General features: G+C 38.5%; 1 protein-coding gene across 1 annotated transcript in view; it reads right to left on the bottom strand.

Moving 5' to 3' along the window:
• Positions 1-2,140: 2,140 nt before the first annotated feature.
• Positions 2,141-24,950, bottom strand: part of eftud2 (elongation factor Tu GTP binding domain containing 2) — a 31,804-nt gene continuing 8,994 nt past the window's right edge. The window contains exons 9-28 of the mRNA XM_003222610.4: positions 23,409-23,491; positions 21,702-21,868; positions 20,391-20,515; positions 19,562-19,625; positions 18,199-18,289; positions 17,650-17,785; positions 15,288-15,415; positions 13,881-14,074; positions 12,793-12,904; positions 11,573-11,713; positions 11,340-11,441; positions 11,120-11,202; positions 9,935-10,021; positions 9,206-9,332; positions 8,535-8,622; positions 7,309-7,427; positions 5,662-5,756; positions 4,388-4,541; positions 3,043-3,150; positions 2,141-2,921 (exon numbers count right to left, since the gene is read on the bottom strand). Of these exons, the coding sequence (XP_003222658.1) occupies positions 2,826-2,921; positions 3,043-3,150; positions 4,388-4,541; positions 5,662-5,756; positions 7,309-7,427; positions 8,535-8,622; positions 9,206-9,332; positions 9,935-10,021; positions 11,120-11,202; positions 11,340-11,441; positions 11,573-11,713; positions 12,793-12,904; positions 13,881-14,074; positions 15,288-15,415; positions 17,650-17,785; positions 18,199-18,289; positions 19,562-19,625; positions 20,391-20,515; positions 21,702-21,868; positions 23,409-23,491 (2,300 nt within the window). The 3' untranslated portion in view covers positions 2,141-2,825. The remainder of the gene's footprint in view (positions 2,922-3,042; positions 3,151-4,387; positions 4,542-5,661; positions 5,757-7,308; positions 7,428-8,534; positions 8,623-9,205; positions 9,333-9,934; positions 10,022-11,119; positions 11,203-11,339; positions 11,442-11,572; positions 11,714-12,792; positions 12,905-13,880; positions 14,075-15,287; positions 15,416-17,649; positions 17,786-18,198; positions 18,290-19,561; positions 19,626-20,390; positions 20,516-21,701; positions 21,869-23,408; positions 23,492-24,950) is intronic.

The following is a 24,950-nucleotide window of genomic DNA, read 5'->3' as shown; positions in this document are numbered from 1 at the left end:
GACCTTTGCAACAGCATAGTGAAGAAAAGCTTAGAAACATTCCCTTTCCAATAATGCTGATGGAAAGATTCTGGGAGTATAGCTATAAGTATAAGATTCTGATCAGTAGACTCATTTTGTGGGGAGGAGGGCAGATTCAGTCGATAGTAGGCTTGTGCATTTTGGGTGAATCACTACGCATTTCTGCTTGCCCGATACCGGAAGTCCCTCATATTAGTTTTCCAACGCTTCCCGAAAATGGGCATTTTTTTCTACATCCAACCCATTCCCCCCCCCTCCCCCCCACACACACAAAAACAAAAAAAATACAGTTTCCAGCCATTGGCAGCAATGGGGAACTTACAAGTCTCCTCTTTCCCCTGGGTGCCTTTCCTTTCTTCCCTTCAAGGGTACGTGGGTGTCAGCAACGGGGTTAAGAAAGCACCCTATCCAGGCCATTATGGGTGAGGGGCTTCCCACAGGCTTGCCTTCCATATCCTTCATTAAGACATAGATTTTAAAAAGCATTAGTTACCACACGTTTCCCTGTGTCTAATGCTTCTTATAGCTGTTCTATTCTAGGGGAGAGGCAGGTATGCGAGCTTTCTCTTCCAAATCAGCACCAGCAGCATGCCACACAGGTTTGCCACACAATGAGGCCCAGGGAAAGAAGAGTGATGACCTGGAGCTCAGAAGCACAATCCTCCCTGGACTACCTTAAAAATCTCCTCTTGTCTGCAATCCCCTTTCTGCTTGGGGTTTTGCTTCTAGTGGTTCTTCTTTCTACTCTAGAGGAGAGATAGGCTTTTCTTTTTGTTTGCTGGGATTACTATTATTATTGTTCTTAATGATTAATTATCTTTTAGAAGTATTTTTGGAAGGATAGGAAGGGAAGGAGAAAAGAAGCTAAAGGGTGAAAGCCCCCAAACGTTACACATGCACCCCACCCACTGTCCCTTAGGTCCCCAACTCCCAGCCACTCCCGCTAAATGAATCAGGAAAATAAAGGAAAATCAAAAAGATTCAACTGTGATACCGAATAGGGGAGGAGGAACTGAGATTGGCTCCCGCTTGCTGTCACTGCATACGAGTTTTCATGCTGGAAGGACCCTTACCGTTACATGCTCCCGAAGATACCGAAGGAAAACAGATCCAAACACAACTCTAGTCGATAGCATGTTTGGTTAAAACTAGATGGGAGTCTAGATAGAGATCTATCATCACTGCTCTGAGAACGGATAGTACTGAATATACATAATTAGAACCTTACCACATTGGGGAATACTCTGTTTCTGAGACTCTTTGAAAATGATTCCGAACAGGTCACATGTTTGCCCCATTTTGTCAGTAATCAATCTGAATCCATCTGCAAAGCGTCACAGAAACTGCACATGGAATTTTAATCATGTTTTTTTATTTACTCGATTTCTTCTGTTGCTGAAGTGTTGTTTTTATGCGTGATCGAAAAATCAGTGTGCATGCCATCAGTTAAAATATTACGAGAAGGGTAGTTTGGGACTTCCAGGCTACGTCACTGCGCAATGTTCGATTTTTTTTAAAAAAGTCACAGAGTGATGTAGTGAATTTTTTGAATAGTTTGGGAGGAGCCAGGCTTCCATGTTGTGATGAGTCAAAGCACAGTACTTTCTAAAACTAAGAATCGTAGTTATTGGGTGTGATGGGGAGAGTATGCATCCCATCTGAATACAGTATACATCCAGTCCTAAGAAAATATGAGATACATACTGATTAAAATGGAGTATTTTCCAATGTGATAAGGTCCTTAGTGAACAAACCCTTCTCAAATTAGCAGTGTCAAAACCTAAGAACACAAAGAACATTTAAAATGATCAAATGGGACTTCTAACACAGCTGTTTCTGAGGGCCCTTGTACACTGCCATATAACCCAGATTATCAAAGCAGATAATCCACATTATTTGCTTTGAAGTGGATTATGAGTCTACACTGCCATATAATGCAGTTCCAAGCAGATCATTTAGATTCTATATGGCAGTGTACAAGGGGCCTAAAAGGATGAAAAGCAGACTGCAGATTCAGCTGGAGAAAGCTTTCATAAAAATGAACAAGACATGGTCAGTTCATATATTTTTCTTGCTTTCTCACACACAAATGGGACAAGAACCAAGAACCAGACCAGAATGTTTTTATCTAGTCACAAGATGTAAAAAATATTTATTTTCTTTACACAACCTCATCTCCACACTATAAATCCAGTTAGGAGAACACATTTGTAGCTCTAGAATGCTGGAAGTGGCATGGAAAGAACTGGCCTTTGACAAAATCTGGTGGGTTCCTTTGAAAGCATTAAAAAAACAGTATTTAGAGAATGCAATATTTTCCCTCTATACAATCCAATCAGAAAGTGGTGGCAGTGAATTGTTACTCCATCAAAATGAGTGAGCGATGAGGTCACTGTTCACTTTGAATGGGAAAGATGAAACTGGATATTCCTGCCAATACTTTTTGAAAGCTTAAAAGGTAAGGTTGCAGAATTATCTTTTAGAACAATACCACACTACTATGGCTTTTACTGCAGAAAAATAGTGTAGTTCAAACCGAATTTCTTCGGGACTGAATTTAGGGTGGTACATTCTGACTAGAATGGGATAGGATTGCTGCAGTGTTCAGTCATAGCATTACAAGACTTTTCCTAAAAGCACAAAACCATCCTGGTGAAAAGTTGTCTTGACCATGGGACAGCAGCACGAACAGTAGAGACGCAGCAGTGTCTCCTGTGTAGGATGCCAGTAAACAAGAAGACAGCAATCTCTTGCTTGGGAAAGTATTCCTCTCCAGTGGGGGTGGGGGAACCAATCCAACGCAATCACATGGGGTAGTTCAACACCACATCCTGTTTGGCCAGCTCCAGCAACATAGGGTCATCGAAGAACTTGCTGATGCTCACATCCTCGCTTAGCCCCTGAAGGAGAAATAAGGCAAGCATTAGGCAGGAGATAAAGAATGAAGGGAAACTGTGTGCATGCTCCACTGGAGGGGAAGAAGCCAAAAGAGACAAAACTGGCTTTTTAAAAAATCCTTACCTTCCTGCGTCTAGTCTTGATCATGAACTCTCTGGCCAGATGAGGTGCGGGCTGGGGTTCAAGAGGTCTAATCACAATGCTTTTGTCTAATGGGTCACCTGGAACAATCTGTAATTTAACGAACACTCAGTGAGGGTAAAAGAACCATAGACGAGTAGTCCAAAAAAAAAAAAAGGAATTTGCAAAATACAGGCATTCCCTGAGTTACAGACATGTGACTTACATCCGACTCCTAGTTACAAATGAAGGTGAGACAACAGGAAGTGAGAGAAATCTACCCTTTGGAAGGGACATTCACTCTGGTAAAAGTTATCATGGGGAAAACATGTCTCCACTGAAGGTTTATCATCAATCCTTGTTTCCACAACAACCCCCAAATTTTCAAAATCCAATTGTCACAGGGACAGAAAGTGAGGTGAAATCTTATGAACAGGGGCAGACAGCAGAAGAAACGTTATAGGAGTGCTAACGCTTCCCTATGCTATACAAAACTAAACAAAATCCTGTTTTTGCTAGAGTTACACTTAAAAAAACGTTCCTATTCAAACTTGCATATAAATTCAACCTAAGAACAAACCTACACAACCTATCTTGCCCATAACTCAGGGACTGACGATACCCTATACCTTCACCCAGAAGGTATATAGAAAGCTCTATGGTTTCCCCCAGAGAATCTCCAACATGGCTTTCATAAAATTATAGATTTGGGAGGGACCTTATGGATTTATAGTACAGCATTCAGCTGTAGCATCCCATCATTGCTTCAAAGTCACACCTTACACATTGGTATCTCAGTTATTATTAGTTAATGAAGTGTCTCTATGATTTGTAGGACAAGACTCTCAAGAGGGTCTGTGATGTGATAAAAAGGCTGCATATATTTATTGGTCAGGCTAGAGAAGGCTACACTATATTCATAAATCTACAAATCCTAAGACATCAGGAAAAAAAAGGTATGGTAAAGGTCAAACTGGTTTTCCACTCATCAGAGAACAGAGAGGAAAGAATTTGCTGTTCTCATCTTTTTTTGTTCTTTGGCTATCAAGAGTGGAATATTTATTGGGTACAAATATTTAGAAAAGGAGAGGTTGTTTTGCAATTGGTTGGCCTCAAGGTAATGGAATACATCTTTTCTTGGAACAGAATGTGAGCCTATTACATACAAAGAATGTGTAGGTCAAGTTCCAATTCTATGTGCCATATGAAGCATGACCTACACTGGAGATAGAAATTGCCTCTCAATAACTGGGCATCCCAAGCTGGGAGCTTGAGTATAAACCCAACAAATAAAGAGCCATGGCTTCTTCCTCTGCTACCTGCTAACAAGTCATCTAATAGCACTTACCTGCCAGTGGTGGAAGACTGAGAGTGAGAATGCTTGTCCTTGGGTGTGTGTCCTGAGGTCAGTCTCAAACCCAAATGAGTCAATAGCTGGGATGAAGGCTTTGATAGTGTACAGAGGAGAACCTGGGATGGGTGCATCCTGGGTCACATGGCCTCTTTAAAAAAAAGCAAATTTTTTTGATGCTTTTGTTAGTGCCCCCTCTCAACACATACTCAGGAGATCACCTGTTGTTTGCGAATTGGGAAAAAAATTAAGATGAAAAGAAAAATAGGTGAACAGGAAGGACAAGAATACAGGTGGAATATACAGTGTAAAGAACAAGATAGAAGCAGTGAGATATTTGGGATTTCTGTGAAGAAAAACTTGATGACAATGTAAACACAAATCTTGATGAAATAGATCAAGCTCACACTTTTGTCCAAACATATTCAAAGCTCACAAGCAAAGCATGATAGGGAAATCATCCCATTTTGCCTCCAACTGTTGATATTTAGACCAGAATGAACCATTACAGAAAATGTAACAATGACAGATCCAGCCTTTCTTTGATGCCCTTTCTATCTTACCAACTCCAGGATTTTAGGATGAGGGAGTAGCTGCGCAACGTGACCCCAATGGGGAATAAACATCAAAATGAAAGGCATCCAATCTAAGATTTCTCCTGTACCACTTCTAACCATAGTTAATGCTCAATGCAAAGGAATAGTGAGAAAATAATGAACAAGGGAGTGCTGTTTAATGTTTTAAATATTTAAACAGTTTTAATTGTATTATTTATTTTATTATTTCTATGTTTAATTTTATTTTAGTGTCTACATGTAAATTTTTAAATCAAACACTGTATTGTTTTTAGCATTGTTAGCTGTTTTGAGTCTCTTTTAAGAGGGGGCAGTGGGATGATGAAGATAACAAAAACAATGGGACCTTCTACACTGCCATATAATTCAGATTATCAAAACAGATAATCCACATTATCTGCTTTGAATTGGACTATATGGGTTTATACTGCCATATAATCCAGTTCAAAGCAGATAATCTGGATTTTATATGGCAGTTTAGAAGGGGTCAATAATAAATGTCACTTTTGGAACAGTAGCTAAATGTCTTCCTTAAAAGAATTGTATACTTTTGGGAGGCAAAATGAAAAGGCAAACACCAATGCAGATACCAAGTGATGTGAATTTCACCATATCTTTGTATTCTCCATTCAGTAATCAGAAATAGCAGAAAAACATAGCACAGTGAAAAGTCTAATGAACACAATTGTTTCTTACCTTCGCCTGGCTAAAACTGTGTACACTGCAGACACACAATCAGCAGGGGCCTGGACTTCCACAAAGTAATATGGCTCCATTAATCGTGGGGTGGCCTGTACAGAAATATACAGCCATCACAAAGAAGCATTCACACAAAGAAGAATGGTCTCATGACACATCACATCAACTTTAAATCCTGTTCTCTGCCCTAAATGTTTCCCATACCCCTTGTCTCTAGCCTCCTCCTTCTGAAGTCCAAAGTCTCTTTACTCATCTGATTATGATACAGAAGATAGAATAACTTTATTGTCATTGTACATCGTACAACGAGAATTAATGCCATCCCCGACCACATTATATATACAGTAGAGTCTCACTTATCCAACACTCACTTATCTAACGTTCTGGATTATGCAGCACATTTTGTAGTCAATATTTTCAATATATCGTGATATTTTGGTGCTAAATTCGTAAATACAGTAATTACTACATAGCATTACTGCATATTGAACTACTTTTTCTGTCAAATTTGTTGTAAAACATGATGTTTTGGTGCTTAATTTGTAAAATCATAACCTAATTTGATGTTTAATAGGCTTTTCCTTAATCCCTCCTTATTATCCAACATATTCACTTATCCAATGTTCTGCCGGCCCATTTATGTTGGATAAGTGAAACCCTACTGTATATACAAATTCCAAAACAAAGCACCCATCCTTCCATATTCTAATGGCTCACTCTAATGCGTTGTGTAATAGCCATTAGAATATGGAAGGATGGGTGCTTTGAAGCCACAGAGTTCAATATAGTCACAGTTCTAGAAAGAAAGCTATCTCTTAGCTTATTTGTCCTTGTTTTTTATCACCCCATACCATCTACCAGATGGTAGCAATTCAAAAAGAGAATATCCAGGGTGAGATGGATCCTTAAGAATATTCTGGTATCAAAAAATCCAAGTTCAGTGTTATCTCTTGTTAACTATTACACTCTTTATCAAGCACTATTAAGTGTTTAAAAGCTATTTTACATCACCTATTGCAGACAAATATCTTTAGGACCATGGGCCTATCCATCATGATACTCTTTATATCACTTCTAACATCAGAGATAGTATGGTTCTCTATACAATCTATGGAGAACACAAACGTAAGTGTGTAAACTGCCCCAACAGCCTTTTTGTGGGCTTCTCAGAGGTATTTGGTTAGCTACTGCTGGAACAGGACACTATAGGGTTGTGATCTGATCCAGAAAGGTTCTTCTTAACTATCTAACATAGAAAGCTACCTAATGCAGAGTGAGATCTGATTCATTTAATTAGCTGACTTCAAACAGATGTCCTTTCTAGTTTTATTTGCAGAAAATTTCAGAGACTGAAATGTATTCGGCACATAAAGCATGTGTTCTACCACTAAGCTATAGCCCCTCCCAGTATTTACCTTTCATTACTTTTATTTCAGCAGTTTTTGTACTGTTCTTTCATTTTAGTTTTAAAAGTAATATACAATTGAAATATTCCAAAAACACATTTCTGTAAATTTACAATCAAATAATTTAACACGTCAGTTAAAAGTGTTTCTAAGAAGTCTTTTAAAGATTTCTTTTAAAGCCAAAAAATACACCTTTCTAGGATGGCTGGGCTTTGTAATCATGCCAGCCGTTACATACCATGAGGAAAGCAGAATACACCACCCGGCGGGCTGTTGGGATGATCTGCCCACCTCCCCGGTGCAATGGTTCCTGGGCAATAACAGCATCCAGAATCTTGAACTTCACATTACGGATCACTGGGGCAAAAGAAAGCACCGAACACTGTCAAGAGCTATAGGGGTTTTTCATAACAACCAGTAGACGAGAGGGCCATTGATTCAGAAGATTAATAGGGAAGAGTCACTGGTGACTTCCACGAATTTAATTTATTGGCAACTTATTTGCACCCTGAATTTTGCACAAAAATCCTCTGTAGCTGATTTGTTTATTTATTTACTATATTTATACCCCATCTTTATCATCCCAAAGGGGACTCAGAGCAGCTTACAAACTTACAAACCATAAGAAATTTGTTATGGTTGCTATGTGGCTTCAAGTCAAATCTGATTTAAGGTAACCCTACCATAAGGTTTACTTAGCAAGATTTATCCAAAGGATATATTACAAAGTAGTTTGCCACTGCCTTTCACTAAGGTTGACATACTGTGACATGCCCAAAGTCACTTAGCAAGAGTCTATGTCCTTGCAGGGACTTGAACACTGATCTCCTGGAATCCTTTCCAAAAACACCACATTGCAGCTAATATATGTCACTTTTTGAGGGTCCACAGCAGCTACAGAAGGTCCTAAATCTCCAAAGCCTTTTAAAAGTTATTTTCAAATTCATTTTGCCCTCTGGCTGGAAAAAGTAAGCAAGCGATGAAAGGAATCACGTCTGAACGATAAGTGCAGTTACACTAGAACTCAGTTGTTTGATTAACTGCAGGATAGGTCTTGAAGGCCTTCAGTTCATCCACCACACAAAGGTTTAACAAGTCAAGAGGAAGCAAGAGGACTAAAAACCTCAGTGTGAGAAGACTGGGTGCACTAAGGAAAGCACATGTGTGCAAACCCAAATAGTGCTCAAATGTTCTCAAATTTGAATTTGCAATATATTTGGTAACAACCAGATTTGTTTACCTAGAATTCCAATTTATGTGTTTAAGTATTGAAGTGAAGAAATGTTGCTTCAATAACTTTCAGTAATATATGGTACATTGGATTTATCTCTGGGAAAAGTAGTAATAAGAAATACAATCCTCTTCTACGAGGCATAGTCCATCTTTTCTGGAGAACCCTTGCAACCAGGGTATGCAAGGATCCTGAAAATCCCCAGGATACAATTTATCATCCTTTCTACTCACACTCATCACAAAGTGGTCCTTCTCTAGTTCCCCACTGGAAACCCTGCACAATACTGTCCTTCACAGAACCCAGAAGAGTTTTGTCAACCTGTAAAGGAGAAACAGTTAACAGCAATGAGAAAGAAATGAGTGGCTATAAATATACTGGAATACACAGCACAAAAAACAGCACACAAAACCCTCTGCAGGAGCAGAGAAAGCAAATGCCCAGAAGGAAGATGGTCTTGCTGGGATAGAAAAATTTTGCTATGTTTACAGAGGAGTCTTTGAAGTGGCAAGCCTTTCACATGAAGGGCCCAGTCCTTTCAAACAGCCCAGTAATCTGCCAGATGGCCAGCCATCCTGCTTTTCATGGGCAAGTCCTTCCTTTGAAGGCACAGCTTTCTGCAGTCACCTGTCAACAGCTTTGCTAGGTAGATTGAGTAGAAAAGGATAGCAGGCCAAAACCTCTGGAGGGCCAAAGAATATCAGGCCCTATCTTATGGGAGTTGTCGATCCAAAAGTGGAAGACTGTACAGTAGGTTAGTTTTGATTCCTCATGAAGCCCTTTCAACAATCTTGGATGTGAGCATTCCAGTAGTTGAGTTCAAAACTGAACTGGACCTAATGAAGATCCCTTTAATCAATCCAGGCTCAAAGCACAATCCAAATCTCTCTTTCAAGCTCCTTACCTCTGATGGCAAGGTGTCATCCACCAAGATGTTTGGTCCTGTAGCATCTGGTCCAAAGGCCCAGATAGAACGAGCAGCCAGCAAATCCCAATCATATTTGGTCTGGAAAAATTCACCCAACTTTTTCCTAACAAGAGATATATAAATATTACTAGGAAAAATGGAGATACTTTAAAAAGCATCTACTTTAAACTTCCTGCCTAAACATGAATTGCAGCATAATCCATATCTCTAACAGATACTTGCACATCCATCTTTTCAAACATTCCTTAGGCAAAGCTGCACCACTCCTCTTGGCAACCTGCCTGTAACTCCCCAAATTCTGAAAGTGTTTTTATGACTGCAATTGCCAATCAAATCATTGAAACTTTGGGTCAATGAAAAATGCACCTTCGATTAGCAGATTTAAAAAATTGCATATTTTTATTTTAAGCTTTTTCCTTTTCTTATACCATAAGCCTTGCACACTTAGGATTTTGTATATCAGCAAATTTTAAACATGGGTGCTATATGTAAAGAAACATGGAATCTCTGGGTCTAACCTACCTTTGTTTAAATATAATGGACAAACCTTTAAAAAGACTACTTATCACTGCACATACAGTATTATAATTTAAAGGATAGAATAGACCTTCTAGGACATGTTTGAAGGTGGGTGTGTGAAATGGGATGGGTGTGTTGAGGATAGTTGCCTTTCCCAAAAAAACAGGTTTCTGACGAGCTCAATACCTGTTCCATGTTATCTGCACCACTTCATTCTCAATGTCTTCAGCCAGACCTTTCTCCAGAGGCTCAGCAATCATAGTGATCTTGTTCCTGAACAAAAAAAATTAATGTGTTGTCAAAGGCTTTCATGGCCTGAGCTGCTGTTGGTTTTCCGGACTGTATGGCCATGTTCCAGAAGCATTCTCTCCTAAAGAAAGCTTCTGGAACAAGGCCATACAGTCCCTAGAAAACCCACAGCAACCCCAAAAAACAAATTATATTTAACAGCAGCAAAGGAAGCGGAAACAAAGAAAATTAACATCTTGCATTATTATCGCAAATCTCATTCCATCAGGAAATTGTTATTTAATTTTAAAGATTAAAATGATGAAGATAGGGTTTTCTCAATGTGCTGTTTCTTGTCCTTCTTACTTCAGATCCTATAAAATAATGTGGCAAAGCTCAGCTCTTGGCCTAGTTTCAGAAGTTGTCTGCAAGCTATCAGCTTAAATTCTGTCAGGAGCTATCTATTTTGCTTTTGACAACCCACTGAAAAGGGAAGGAGGGATCGATGGCAACCACACACAGTGTTTTTGGTCTCCCCACCCCCAGTGCAGTATTCAGCTTGGTAGATTATTGCTAGGAATGTGGTTCTTGACAAAATATATGAACACTGCTACTTTAGGAAAGTGTCAAGTTCTACTATTAGTTGTCTCCTTTCAAGAGGTTCGGGGACTATGTTTTTTTATTCTAAACACCATGTCTCATTTTATTATGTCTCCTGCATCTGAAACTTAGTTTGAAAAGAGACAACTAATTCAAAATAGCAAGACAGAGCCTGAAGATCTTCCATAATGCCTACAAGGTTGTTTGGCCTCCTTTCTAGGCCAGATTATATATCTTTCTTCCACCTCTGGGAGAATGCCTCTGGCAGTATAGGGGAAATGCCCTGACCAAAAAGAAGACAAACACATTGCCGAACAAGCACAGCTACTACAAGGAGGGATTTAAAATGGCGTCCATGTCATGTTTCTTGTCACTTAGCCAGAAGCCCTTTAAACATGACATGCCCAACACTGGATGAGCTATTTCAGCCAAGGGCAAGCCAGTTCTTGCAAAAAGTGTAAGCCTACCACAAAAGAGTGTAGTTTTTTAAAAAAGCAACAGAATCATAATTGGGGTTTCATTTAAGATTCTAAAAGATCTTACTTCTTATTGGGTGTCTCAGCAAAACACTTCAGGGAAGATGTTTCCACAACTGTCTCACAGAAAGTGACAACAGGATCAGCAACCTTTGAAAACAGGAAAATGGGCAGAGATAATCAACCTAGCCTTCTTTACGAGTGTACAAAGGTACTTCCAAGGGTTTTGAATGGAAGACATCCTATTAGGTTAAGAGGCAGATCAGAAAGGCAATCTCTTTTTGTACCTTGATATCAATTTCTGAGTACATTTTCCGCAAGTCGTGCATCACACAGTCAAGATAGAGCTCGCCTGTTCCCAAGATGACATGTTCTCCAGATTCTTCCACCTGAAGAGAGATACACAGGAGAAGATGTAATAAAACCTACATCACTGAATCCCCTGTGCACTGCAGTAGCAGCTAGAATGTTCCCATTTACTCATGTCTCCTCATCCCAGTTCTCCAAACTGGTAACACACCTTTGTAGTGAGAGAAGGATAACTCTTGTTGACCTTCCGCAGCCCATCCAGCATCTTGGGTAGCTCAGAGGGATTTACAGGCTCTACTGCAATTTTGATGACAGATGTGGTATTGAACTTCAAAGGACGGAATATCTGAGCCTGAAACCAAACATTACATTAATAACATTCAAATGTTATTTTAAGTCAAAAGAATTCCTGGAATTCGTGGAGTTACAGTAGGTTTTTTTAACTGTAGGGTATGCCTCTTGCATTCCATGTATGTGAATCAAAGGGTGGAATCAATATGTTCTCACTTGTTTCAAACACTGCTGAAGCAAACTCCATTACTGATCTGAGGTATAGATAAAGGATGTTCTATGGTTACATAGGTGGACACTGAAAGAGAGTGGCAAAAGCTGCCATAAGGAGCACTAAAGGGTTGGTGTCACAAAAATGCCAAAGCACCTTTGCAAGTATAAACCTCCACTACATATTTTAGACAATGGCTAACTCAAACTTAGTGGTCCACCATTATACAAAAGCCATGTGGCAAGATGTTGGCAATGATAGAATGAGATTGTGATATATATTAGCAGGAAGAAATTTAAGCAAAAGCTCAATTTCAAATACTTGGAAGATCTGAATCAGTTAAGCCAGATCTGTAATCCTCAGTCTGGAACTATCTCACAGATGTGAAATGGTAAGGAGGAAGAAAAGTTTTATAGGAGGCATGGTCCCACCATAAGTCTGTCTATTCCTGAAGAATGGAGTCCAGAAAAAGATCCAGAAAAGAACAATGGATTTCACTAGGGACTTTTGCTTCTGGGCCTCCCTGTATCTGTTGTGTGGCTTGACAAGAGAGCTTCCCCCCAAAACAGATCTTCATAAAAGTACATACTTCTGTGACAAAATTGGGAAAAGGTAAACATAGTAAATTGGCAATTGACTAAATCATGAGTATTGCTGATCTGGTGCTCCATAAAAAAATACACTTCTGGTTTCATATGCTCATTAGTATGTTTTTCAGTTTAAATGACCCTCAGAATTTTTCCAGATCCACAAAACACACACAAGCTGGTCAGATGAGGAACAGTGCATTTTCACTCTCTTAAAACTATCCGATGAGATAGAGGGAAGTCAGGGAAAGTGTCAGTGGACAGAACACCATCCTGATCTACCCTCAAGGATATCAATAGTATTCTGTAACCTATTTCCATAATCCAAAGGAAATGTCCTACCTCTTCATTGCCCCTTGGCTCAGTGATGGTGGCTGTCTTCACAATAGGCTGGTCCACTCCCTCAATGAGCACCCAATTGCCGGCAGGCACCCTGTTGACTTCTATGTGGTACCTGAAATATGATATCTGTAAGTACAACTCTGGCACTGCTGTTCTGCACTGCAGGAAAAATGCCCTAAAACTGTTTCATCCACTAGTAGTTATCACCCTCTTCAATACAACGCATGGATACAATTTTATTTCATACCTCTCAACTAGCAGCCAACAAAGTTAATTAAGTGAAAAGCAACTCGCCTATATACCTATGTATAGGTCTAGAAATTTTAATGAGGTGCACCAAGGAGACTGTTCAGCTTCATATTCAGCTGAAGTGGACAATTTATGCCCTTCCAAATGTTGTTGGGCTAGAACTCCAGTCAGTTCTTATCAACACATACAATGATGAAAAAGAATAGGCGTTGTAATCCAACAATACCTGGAAGGCTATTAGTTGCCCCTTTTTGCTATATAGCAGCCTACTTCTTCCCATGATCAGCAACAGATCCTGCATGGTAGTCCAAATAAATAAAGGTGGTTTCATTTTCTTGTTGGTAACAGTCAAATAACTATTTTCTCTTTTGCCAAAACCTTTGTTACCCTCTTATTTGCCCTGACTTCCAGCTGTCATGGGCTTATCAAGAACTGTGTCTGCTCCCTTATTTACAATATGTAATTCCAAGAAATTCAAGCCTTCATGTTTTAATCCACCTTAAAAAAATGTCAAGTTCCACAAACCAAGTAGTACATTTTTTCTGTTTTTCTTAACTGTTACTTTTAAACATATTAGCTTTTGTATAATCAACTCTGCCTAGTTTTTGTCTTTGAATTGTTTCCTAGGCACTGAAAGTCTGTAAGAAAGTGTGTAGAAACAAAAATTGAACATTCCCTGCTAGTGACAATCCCACACAGCATACACAGCCACACTCATACATGTAATCTAAGCAAAAGCAGAGTTCCAAGACAGACCAGGGCTTCATAGTAGACCACATCTCCACACAGGAAAGACAAAAAAGAATGACATAGAGTGGATCTCTCCCAGAAGCACCTACCTTGCTACCGAGATCCACAGTCGTCCAACTGTACAAATTTGTGAGTCTTCCTCATCTTCTAGTGTGTAATTTTCTCCAAGAACCTTGACAGGCTGCCCTGCATGGATAGTCCCACTTAACACCCTTCCGAAAGCATGAAATTGGACCCCATCATCTGTACTGTACATCTTTGTGGTATGGCACATAAGTGGACCCTTTGCAAAGAAGAGATTGAAAAAAAATCAGTTTTATGCAGAGAACATCCATGGTATGCCACTTGTACCACATACAAGCAAACAAGTAATGAAAACAGTAGCTATGGCTGAGAAGAAAAGCTGTTGCTTTGCAGATTTGATCTCCAGCATATTGATTTAATGAATTCCAAAAGTGTTGTCCAAGAGATTTTGAAGACTATCTGATAATAGTGACGCCTAGCACAACTGAGTAAAATGCATATTTGATCTAATTCTATAAAAAATAGTTCATTTTATCTTGCAGACTTGTAGTCGGTGTACCCATCTCTGGCTTTCCCAAAGAAACATCAAATAGTAATTTTACAAAGATGCTAGAAACAGCCTTGTGACATACATGAAACCAACTAGACAAGATGCTGTCAATCACATGCATTGTTCACAGATCTGCTATCTTTGAACAGAAAGGCGTAGGATGCTCTGATTTTATCTAAAGAGACATATGATGAATAGAGTGGAACCTCCCCTCCCCTCCAGTGATACTTTCACATGCTTCACTGCCTAATTTCTTATTATTTCCTGCCCAGTTCCAAGACCAGAATCAAACTAGCCTTAAGAGAAAAGATGCCCAATGAGATAGGCTTCTCCTTTCATCGACTGCATACCCAATTTGATGTTAAAATAAGACTTTTCTAATATGAATATACATGTAAAGGACAAACAAATGAACAAAGAAATATTCTGCTGGCTCCACAATGTCTAGATTGGCTGTTAGATACCAAGATTTCTAATGGAGTTAAAATTCCATTTCTGGGGGCATTTAATGGCTGTTAAAACTTAAATCCTTCAGGAGCTCAGGTAGGCCTCATCTCAGTCTACTTGGTCTTTCATATTTCTCCAATCTATCAATGACAGGTTTGGTGTACGTACTAACAATTTTCTAGTTTTGATGGTGGTAGTTAAATGCTTCTGTTTCATCTTAGTACAGATTCAAAGAATATATACTTATCAGCTTTCATATTATAAATGCAACATTAGAATAGTATGAAACTCCATATCAAAAAAGCAGCTGACACACTGCTAATTCCAGCTAAAGAAAGGTTTTAATTTAATACTTGTTTCATTTTCCTTAATGTCAAAAGAAGCTCTTTATTTTCTTGGAATCACCTAGGCCCTGCTATGCAAGCCAGGCAATTTCTCTTTACACACAAATAAGGACATCATATGCAACTCTTACATCAGGGTCGCATTCGCTCATGGCCTCTCCCAGGTCAGAGTCAACTCCACCAGTATAAGTATGCTCAATCTTGGTCTTTGCTCCTGCCTTCGGGGAGGGGATGTGCTGCACACACATATCCACAAAGCCTAGAAAAATAAAGATTAGTGAAACAGCAATACAGTGAAAAGGTACACAAGTTAACTGCTTCCAACTTAACTGCTACAACATTCACTTACACAAATTTTAATAAGCTGGAATTTATTCTATGGCAGGCTTCCTCAACCTGTTACTCTCATCAGGGTATGCTAGACTACACAAGAGCATCATTCCAGCCAAAAGAGCCAGCACTATGCTTGGAATCTAGCAACCTGGAGGTCCCCAACTGGGGTGGGATTGTTTTGTACATGCAGGAGCTTAATGGAGTCAGTTGCCAGAAGTAATGGTTGACTACACCCCACAGAACACATCTTACCTTGATCAAAACACTGCCTAGCAGGGTGTATGAAGACAGGTAAGATTATTTTTGCTTATACTGTAGTTCCCAACTATTTATCAGCCTGAATTGGCGGCTTACAGAACAGGGCACATATATTTGTCTTGCTCTAGAAGTTACGAGGGGATTTGGATGGCACCATCCGGTCTATACAAATTGCACTAGCTTTATATGAACTTTACTGACTACCTCCTTGATTCTGGACTCAATCTGAGGTGAGGATGTACACCTTTAAAGCATGTCTTAGTATCCAAATTTCCAAAGACTTGCCTCTTTCCATACCATATTCCTTAGAATTCAGTTAATGTGCCTATATCAAGCATGGAGTGTATTATTAAAAATGGGAGGATTCTCTCAGCAATGGCAAACCAAGGATGGAACAGGCTTGCTAGGAGCTATATTGCATTTCCCCTCAAGACCAGTCTAAAATATTTTTGTTCATGCAAATCTTTAATTTTCTTTTAAATAAGGGTTTCAGCTGTTCTATTGTTCTATTGTACATTGTGGTTTAATGAATGAATGAATTTGATTGTTATGGTCACAGACCAGGAGTGTGTGAATTGCAAACCTCCCTGAAATTCTAAACAGAAAGGCGAGTAGGGTAAAAATGTTTGAATTAAATACAAATTATTAAGTCATAAGCAGGTTTCAAGATGCAAAATGAACAAACAACCAAATAAAAAAACTCCCAACATTCTGGCTCATCCACTGAAATTGAGGATTGCTCAGTTTTAGCAACAGATAAAACAAAAATATCAATTCACAATACACATGGCCGATTCTTCTATCGAAATATATGTTACTCAAGTGCAGAAGGCTTTCTGGAAAGCCTCTGAAAATATTTCAATTCTAGTTTGTACGAATTAATCAGTATGTTATACTGAAAGAGGCTTAGATACCAGTAATATTGAATGAACGCTTTAAATCATTAGTTAAATTGCAAGTGTTATTTTGTGTGTTTAAAAAATTCTAATAGCATTGTGTTGTGATAGAAGGATGATGTATCTTTGAATATATTAAAAAATTCATATGGAATACATTACTACTGGCATACAGCTCTTTAATAGCTTTTTCCGATCCTTATTATTACAGACAGACTATGAATCAGAGAACAGAACGAAGGAAGAATAAATATAATGGGATATTTTCAAGATCATATATACTATGTTGATGAAATTGTTGTTCTGCTCAAGACAACATAGACAGTTCCCACTCTAATATCATCCACAAAGGTATCCTGACAGGTTAGTCAGAGAGCTAGGTGACTTGGCTGTGGGTTTAGGGAGTGATGAATGATTTGAGAGTTCAAGGGTTAATATTGTAATCACATGTGTTTTAATAAACTTCCCCTTTGATTTTAACAATGCCTCTGGTTGTTCATACTAACCACAACACAGTTACACTGCCATACATCCACATATAAGAGGTCACTCTGAGACCCAAATAACCAATCCAGGAAGAGATTATGAAGAACAAGGGCAGAAGGAGTGAAATAATTTCAAGTCTTGGGGCTTCGGGCCTTTGAAAATGATTAGTAATATGCTTTTAATGTGGACGAGGTATCTGTTTTATGGATATACTGGGGTATTTTGGCTTTTATCCAGTTTATTTGATTTATTACTGAAATCATTGTGTTTTAAATGTGTTTTTAACTAATGTTTTACTGTTATATTATTTAATCTGTTCATTTTGTTTTATTTTATTTTTCTTTTATTAACTTGTCATTTATTTTGTATATATTACTTATGGTATCTACTTATGTTGTAAGCCGCCCCGAGTCCTTTCAGGGAGATGGGGTGAGATAGAAATAAAGATTGTGATAACAACAACAACAACTCTTTGTTGAAAATATTCAAGTTTAGGGGGTGAAACAAAAATGAAGTCTACCTGTGAACTCTCCAAAAAATTTCTTGCAGACAAGCCTCAGGAGAGGGCGGATGTTGAGCTTCAGTTCCTCTTTGGTTAGATGGATTCCCAGTTCATCCAGTGTTCGGGGCAGGGTGGTGTCAACATCCCCAACCACCTGTGGAAAAGGGTGGGTGATGAATGGGTGACGCCAGCTTCAAGTCAGCACTCCCCATCTTGAATTCTCAGGATGCTTTGGACCTCAGGTTCCAACAGCACCAGCAAGCATGGGCAATAGTCAAGAAATTATGAATGCTGCAAAATAATAAGCTCAGGAACCTGTTACCACACTCTTTTCTTCTTTCTGCATTGCCATGGTACAGCAGAAAGAAAACGATCTAACAAGCTATAATAGACTGGACCAAAGTTTGGGTGGATCAGGTTTTATAATACACTCATATACACAGAATAGCAAGGGAGAAATTAGCTTTCTCTCCTATGTAACTTTTTTCTTAAATTATCTCCCAAACCTCCCATATTGTAAGAACAACTCACTTTGCCAGTATTCATAGCTAACAGTCAAACACATACCTGAGCCAATATTTTGTAGAGGGGCTCAAGAATGAATTCCACAAAGCTCCGCTGGGAACTGCTTGTTGGAGCCTTTTTAGTGAACTTTCTCCTAAAAAAAGAGAAGGTGACATATGACTGGATTTGAACCTAATCCAGTTAATAAGCCTTTCCTGACAGTTGTATCTGGATCACTGAGAAAATGTCAAGATCAGAACAGAAAGAGTTAATCTAAAAAAGCAAAATAAAAAAAACCCTAAGCATCTTTCCTTCTCCCAGCCATGATGGCTAAGAGCTCCTCCAGACAGGCCCTATTTCCCAGGATCTGATCCTAGGTTTTCTCCTTTAAACTGGATTATATGAGTCATCACTGCCAGATAATCTGGGATAATCAGAAAACCTGGGCTCAGATCCTGGGATATAGGGTCTGTCTGGGAGGGCCCTAAAAGACTGGGAAAATATGAGAACACTTGTTACTTTTTTATCTTGTATTCTTTGGGTCTGGTATTAATACGTTTGAATTCTGGAACTGAGCATTAATCATGTGAAATCACCTCTATTAATTTCTCCCCACTTGATATGACTCAATAGATGAAGTGTTATCAGAGAACGATAGCATACAGATTGCTTATTAATGTGACTGTGGATGGATAATCTATTTTCAGTCTGAAAAAAATTCACAAATATTCATTCAGAAGTCTGTCCAGATCTATTTCCATATTCATCTATCTATTGTAGATGAACAATGGATAATATCTTCAAAAATCATATGCATTCTTGTGTAAAATATTTAAAAATAAAAATAGGTACTTTTTGAAACTGAAAGCTGTGTTGCAAAGTTTAAAGAAAGAAAACATCAGAAAGTAAATCAAACTAAGTTCATATATATCTCTAGAAGTAATTTATCAATTTTTTCAGCACTTCTGCTCTTTGGATAGGATGGTAATTCACCTAAACAGGGATGTTTTTGTTCATGTGTGAATGGTCAGAGTAATAGATTATTCAATAAAACCTGTGGTTACGATTAACATGATTTTAAGGGAACTGTGGCTAACTCATATGTTGACAACAACCTTATGCCAGAAAGATAATTTAAAAAGAAAATCTCCCATTCTCTTCTCAGTTTTTCATCTTAATATATATTAAATACAATGCTTGCAAGACTGAATGTAGAAGGTTTAAATCAGTGGTTCTCAACCTGGGGTCCCCAGATGTTTTGGCCTTCAACTCCCAGAAATTCTAACAGCTGGTAAACTGGCTGGGATTTCTGGGAGTTGCAGGCCAAAAACATCTGGGGTCTCCAGGTTGAGAACCACTGGTCTAGATAAAGCTGCAATGGAAAAAGTGCATCAATAAGGAGACAATAAGACAATCCAATCCTTACGTTTTGAGATTAAAGTAGATGTCTCCCCAAAGCCTTTTAGCAAACTCCTGATAGTTGATGTCTCCTGAACAAACAGCAAGGGTAAAAGGAACATCTTAGCTATGCAACTGACTCACTCAATTTAAAGCATGCAGAAAGTCAAGACCACTAGTTTTATCTTCAACAATCATTGCTCTGAAGCTACATTGTTTCTTTGACTCTGGTCTCATCTACACTGCCACATAATGTGGCATAGGAAACAGATTAGCCTTGGACAGCTGCCTTTAAAGATGGCTTTTCACTTTTTAATAGACAAACAGATTGTTTCCCAAAGGGAGCTATGCAAAGGACAGCCAGCAGAGAGTTACTGTAAAAAGATTTCCATACAAGAGAAGAGCAAGACCTTCTACATAACCCTCAGCACAGAAACAGATGAGCTTTCAACAGCTGAGATCAGATCTCGGCTCTTACATAAAGGTGGATTGATTCCCAACTAAACAGAAGCTATATACAAAATAGATTGCAATAAGCAACACAGCTTTTGAATTCTTATAAATCCCTAGCCCCAAAAAGAATGAATGAGAACAAATTATTTAGGGGCATGACTAGGGCAGTAGACAAACCAGATTCTTCCAGATCAAAACTGCTTAGCCTTGTCCCTTCATCAGAGGTCATGTCAGAACTTTGATATATAAATACATGCACCTCCCATAAGTCTCAAAACAGGAAAGTTTAAATGTTATATGCATACTTGTGCCAAGTGTCGCTGGGTTTCACAATATAGGCATGCCTCTGACAAAGAGTCAAATAAGAGCCAATAATGTACAGATGTACTTTTGGGGACCCTTACCATACATGTCAGTGTAGATCTTAGCAAAGGAACCCAGTGTGAAACAGATGCTGTACTGGGAGCTGGCAAAACAAACATTTCCCAGAAGTGGAGAAAGGATCAGGTTCTCATCTGTGGAATACATGCTGCAAATTAAAAAAAAAATCAAGTCACCCTCTCCTTATTTAAAGGGAGAATAAATCTTCATGACAACCCTGGGAAGCATGATGAGGCTGAGAATATATACCCCAAGGTCACCTTGAATTCTAAGAAAGGTTGCACATTCCCATCAGTACATTTACTGCTGTAGATTACTGTATATACTTGAGTATAAGCTGACCCGAATATAAGCTGAGGCACATAATTTTACCACAAAAAAACTGGGCATCAGTAGGTTAAATGTTTCTGAATATTTACATAAAACTCTAAGTTAATAATAAGACTTTAATAAGGTAGGACTGTCCAACTCTGATTACCTATATACTTGAGTAAAAGTTGACCCGAATATATGCCGGCCAGGACTCTCAGTTGAGTATAAACCGAGGGAGGCCTTTTCAGTCCTAGAAAAGGGCTGAAAAACTTGGCTTATACTTGAGTATATACAGTAGCTATAATCTGGAAGGGTACATTTTATTTAGTGAAATCCAAGAGTTAACGGCATGTTTGTTTAGTTTTGTAAACCTAGTTTAATTGTGGATAAATAATTGTGGAAGGAATAAAACAATATTACAAATAAACAGAAAAATTTACTGACATCCTCCACTATTTCAGAATGGTATTTTCATTGATGTTTTCATTAAAGGCATGTTTCAAATACTGAACCTACTGAAGAATCTCATTTTTAGTCAATGAATCAACTTAATAGAAATATTTTAAAACTTTATCAAAATTTATTGATGGTAATTCTATACCATTATGCAATCAGATCTGTCTGACAAGCAAAGACGAAAAAACCTTGGCATAGTAAAAGAACTAAAAATCTTGTGACACCTGATATGATAACACATCTGGTATACTAAGGAGGTAGCTTTTGTGAACTGTACCCCTATTCACTGGATAAAAGTTTCTATACAGTTTATGCCAAATAAAAGGTATTAGTCTTTGAAGTACCACAAGAGTTTTTTTGTTTTGTTTTGCTGCAACAGACCAGAATTGCTTGTTCCTTTGAAGGTTGACACAAAACACAACGATGTCAGTTATTATCTTATTTGTGTCTGGATAATTTTTGTTTGAAAAATACAATTGAATGAGAAGAGTGTTGGTTTGAATTTAGGGCTATTCACAATTTTGATGGCCATCAAAAACATATTTTAAATACTCTTCTTTCTATACCTGATTAAGCCATTGACTTCATCAACAATGTGTCGCAGTTTGTAATAGGCATCAGTTGGAGGCAGTTTCAGTTCCAGTATTAGTCGGTCAATCTTGTTAATGCACACAGTTACTGCCAATCTCTCTTGCACTGCATGCTTGATCAACCGCTCAGTGTTGAGCATTACCTACAGGGACACACAATACAAGAGGAAGGCAGGTGAGGCATGAGAAATCAAGCACTGACCCTTCTCTGCTCAAAGAGCAGCCGGCGGGAGCATCTATGCCCAACCACTACTAGCAAGAAGTTCACTTTTAGAATATGTGTTTAAGGGCAACATGCCTTCCTTAAGGCTGCCCTATCCAATGACCTTCGACAAAAATAAAACTCTTTATCGCATTGGGAAATAAGGGAACAAAAGATTTAGGCTAATTAAATTATATAGCACAGTGCCATGTATGAGCATAAAAACACAAAAATGGCCCGAGAAGGGATACCACTAAAAACATGAGGCTGTGGTAATACAACAAGAAAAACACTTTTAAGAAATTCTTCCTGTTTGTCAGTCTTCAGTGTAGAATAATGTAATAATTAGTAAAAAATATTTAGTTATCTTACCCAAATTAATAAATGGCCCAAATCAATTAAATAGAATATTTATCAAAAGGCAACAGCAGCTCTATTTCTGGGAGTCCCTGATGGCGCAGCAGGTTAAACCGCTGAATTGCTGAACTTGCTGACCAAAAGGTTGGCAGTTCGAATCTGGGGAGTGGGGTGAACTCCCGCTGTTAGCCCTAGCTTCTGCCAACCTAGCAGTTTAAAAACAGGCAAATGTGAGTACATCAATAGGTACCCCTCTGGCGGGAAGGTAACGGTGCTCCAAGCAGTCATGCCGGCCACATGGCCTTGGAGATGTCTACGGACAACGCCGGCTCTTCAGCTTAGAAATGGAGATGAGCATCAACCCTCAGAGTCAGACACAAATGGACTTAATGTCAGAGGAAAACCTTTATCTAGCTGTATTTCTACTGCAACATTTCAATTGCTCCAAACTCAACAGAATTTCATGTCTCAATATTCTGTCCTCAGTAAAGTACGAAGTCTGCTTAACCTTTCCTTGAACCATTCAAAAACAGAGTTTCTATTAACTTTTATAAGATAAAAAATATTACATAATATTGCTAAAAATTAGTGGTTGGGGTGTTGGACTGCAGATCTGAATGCTAGGCTTCAAATTCCTAGTTGATCATGATAATCCACTGAATGACCTTAGGCAAGTCATACTCTTTCAGTCTCAGAAGAAGACAAAAGCAAACCCCCTCTGAGCAAATCTTGTCAAGACACCTCATGACGGGTTAATCTTAGGGTTCCCATAAGTTGGAAATGACTTTAAAGCACAAAACAACAGCAACATGCTAAAAATACTGTTGAATTTCTTAAATCCTAATTCAAATCTAGGTTTTCAATCATTCAAATCTGATTTTTGTTGAACATGAAAGATACTATCAACAATTTGTCTTTGTTTCATTTCAATTATCCTTCCTCCAAAGTCTATGTTTTAAATGTTCTGGGTTGAGAACGTAGTGGATACTGAAAAGGTCCCAGTTGCAATTCCCAATAAAAGATATCTATGAGATAATCTTTAAGATTCCCCAATGCTATACTTTCTACTAATGCAAAGAACATTCTAGGCAGAAAGAAAGCACACACACACCCATTTAACTCACCCCCTCAGCAGCATCAATGAAGAGAACCACACCATCGGAAATACGAAGTCCTGCTGTGACCTCATCCGAGAAGTTTACATGACCTTTAAAGAGTTTCAAAGAACAACCACCATCAGAAGTTGAAAGTTTCAGCATCTACCTCACAAAGAAGAGGCTTCACTAGAGTATGAGAAGCTAGCCACTGTCACTAATGATCTGTTGTGGTTCACAAATTTCTAAAGGCATTGGTAACATCCCACAGTGAAAAGGAACTGTTGACAGCACTGTGAAACAGTCTAGTGTAGTCTACTGACATTCAGTTCAGCCATTCATTGGAACAGTAATCCTGCACAGTTCTTTCAGATAAAGGTGGCCCTGTCTTTACTATTTAGTTCGCTGCACTCACAAATCTTCATTTCTCAGAAGTGGAAGATTAGTATTTAAATTGAAATGGCATTCTTGTGGCTCAGAAAGTGTAGAAAAGTCAATCTTTGAGAAGATATACTAGACCTCAAGGATAACCAGAATTCTAGTTATGGGTTGCATGTGACTTTATGGTGAAGAGATGAAACTCAACCCATGCTCAGGATAATTTCTGCTTTTTAGTTTATGTTGGGGAATTAAGTAAAGTTGGAGGAGCAGTAAAAAGGAACAGAAAGAAGTATGTGTGTGCCTGTGTGTTGGGGTGTGTGTGCATCCATTCAGGAGGAGATGATCTGGCACAGAATAAGGCTAGAACAATTGATGTAAAAGAATTCTCAGATGCTTGTTACATTTTGTGAATGTCCAGTACTTTAAAGCCAGTTGAACTCCAATAGAGATGATAAAAAGGCTGCTTTCATTTGGCTGAAACTTCACAAATATTTTGCATGAGACTTCTAGGGGAGAGCTCAGCATGAAAAGCAGTATGTCACACAGAAAGGAGAAAAAAAATTGGGGCCCCAAGCCTATTGCAAAGCCTATCCAAAGCAAAGCTGGAGAAGTCTCAGCAGGGAAGCATGGAATGCAAACTCAAAAAAAACCTTGTCATCCTTGGGGTTCTTTCAAAAGTCATGGCAAGACAGAGAAGATCTAGACCTTACATAATACTTTTGGCCTCTTTGAAAATGCCAAACAGGGAAGAGATAGAACACACTTCCTCTGTGATAGAGATCAGTGTGATTTGGTTAATACATGAAAAACAACTTAGGGTAACAAGCACGGTGAGGAGTGGTGGACAAATGAAAATAAGTTGGTTGCTTTCTCTCAATACTAAATATTAATTAGCTCACAATACTAAATATTAATTAGTCATCTCCTAAATTTCCCTATTTGTTTCCTCCACTATTTATTCAGTTTAAAGCAGTGGTTCCTAGCCTTTGGTCTTCCCGTTGTTTTGGACTTTAGCTTCTACAATTCCTAATGGGTGGTAAGCTGATTGGCCTTTCTAGAAGTCCAAAACATCTAGAGGACCAAAGGTTGGGAACCATTGGTTTAAAGGACATGTTTAGACAGCTGCTTTAGTCAATTTACAATGGTTAAAGTTTAAATGTAGTAGCATCTTTTCAGACTATTTTTAAAGAA

Source organism: Anolis carolinensis, chromosome 6 (assembly GCF_035594765.1).
Source record: "Anolis carolinensis isolate JA03-04 chromosome 6, rAnoCar3.1.pri, whole genome shotgun sequence".
Lineage (NCBI taxonomy): Eukaryota > Metazoa > Chordata > Lepidosauria > Squamata > Dactyloidae > Anolis > Anolis carolinensis.
This window is presented reverse-complemented; position numbering and strand designations above follow the sequence as displayed.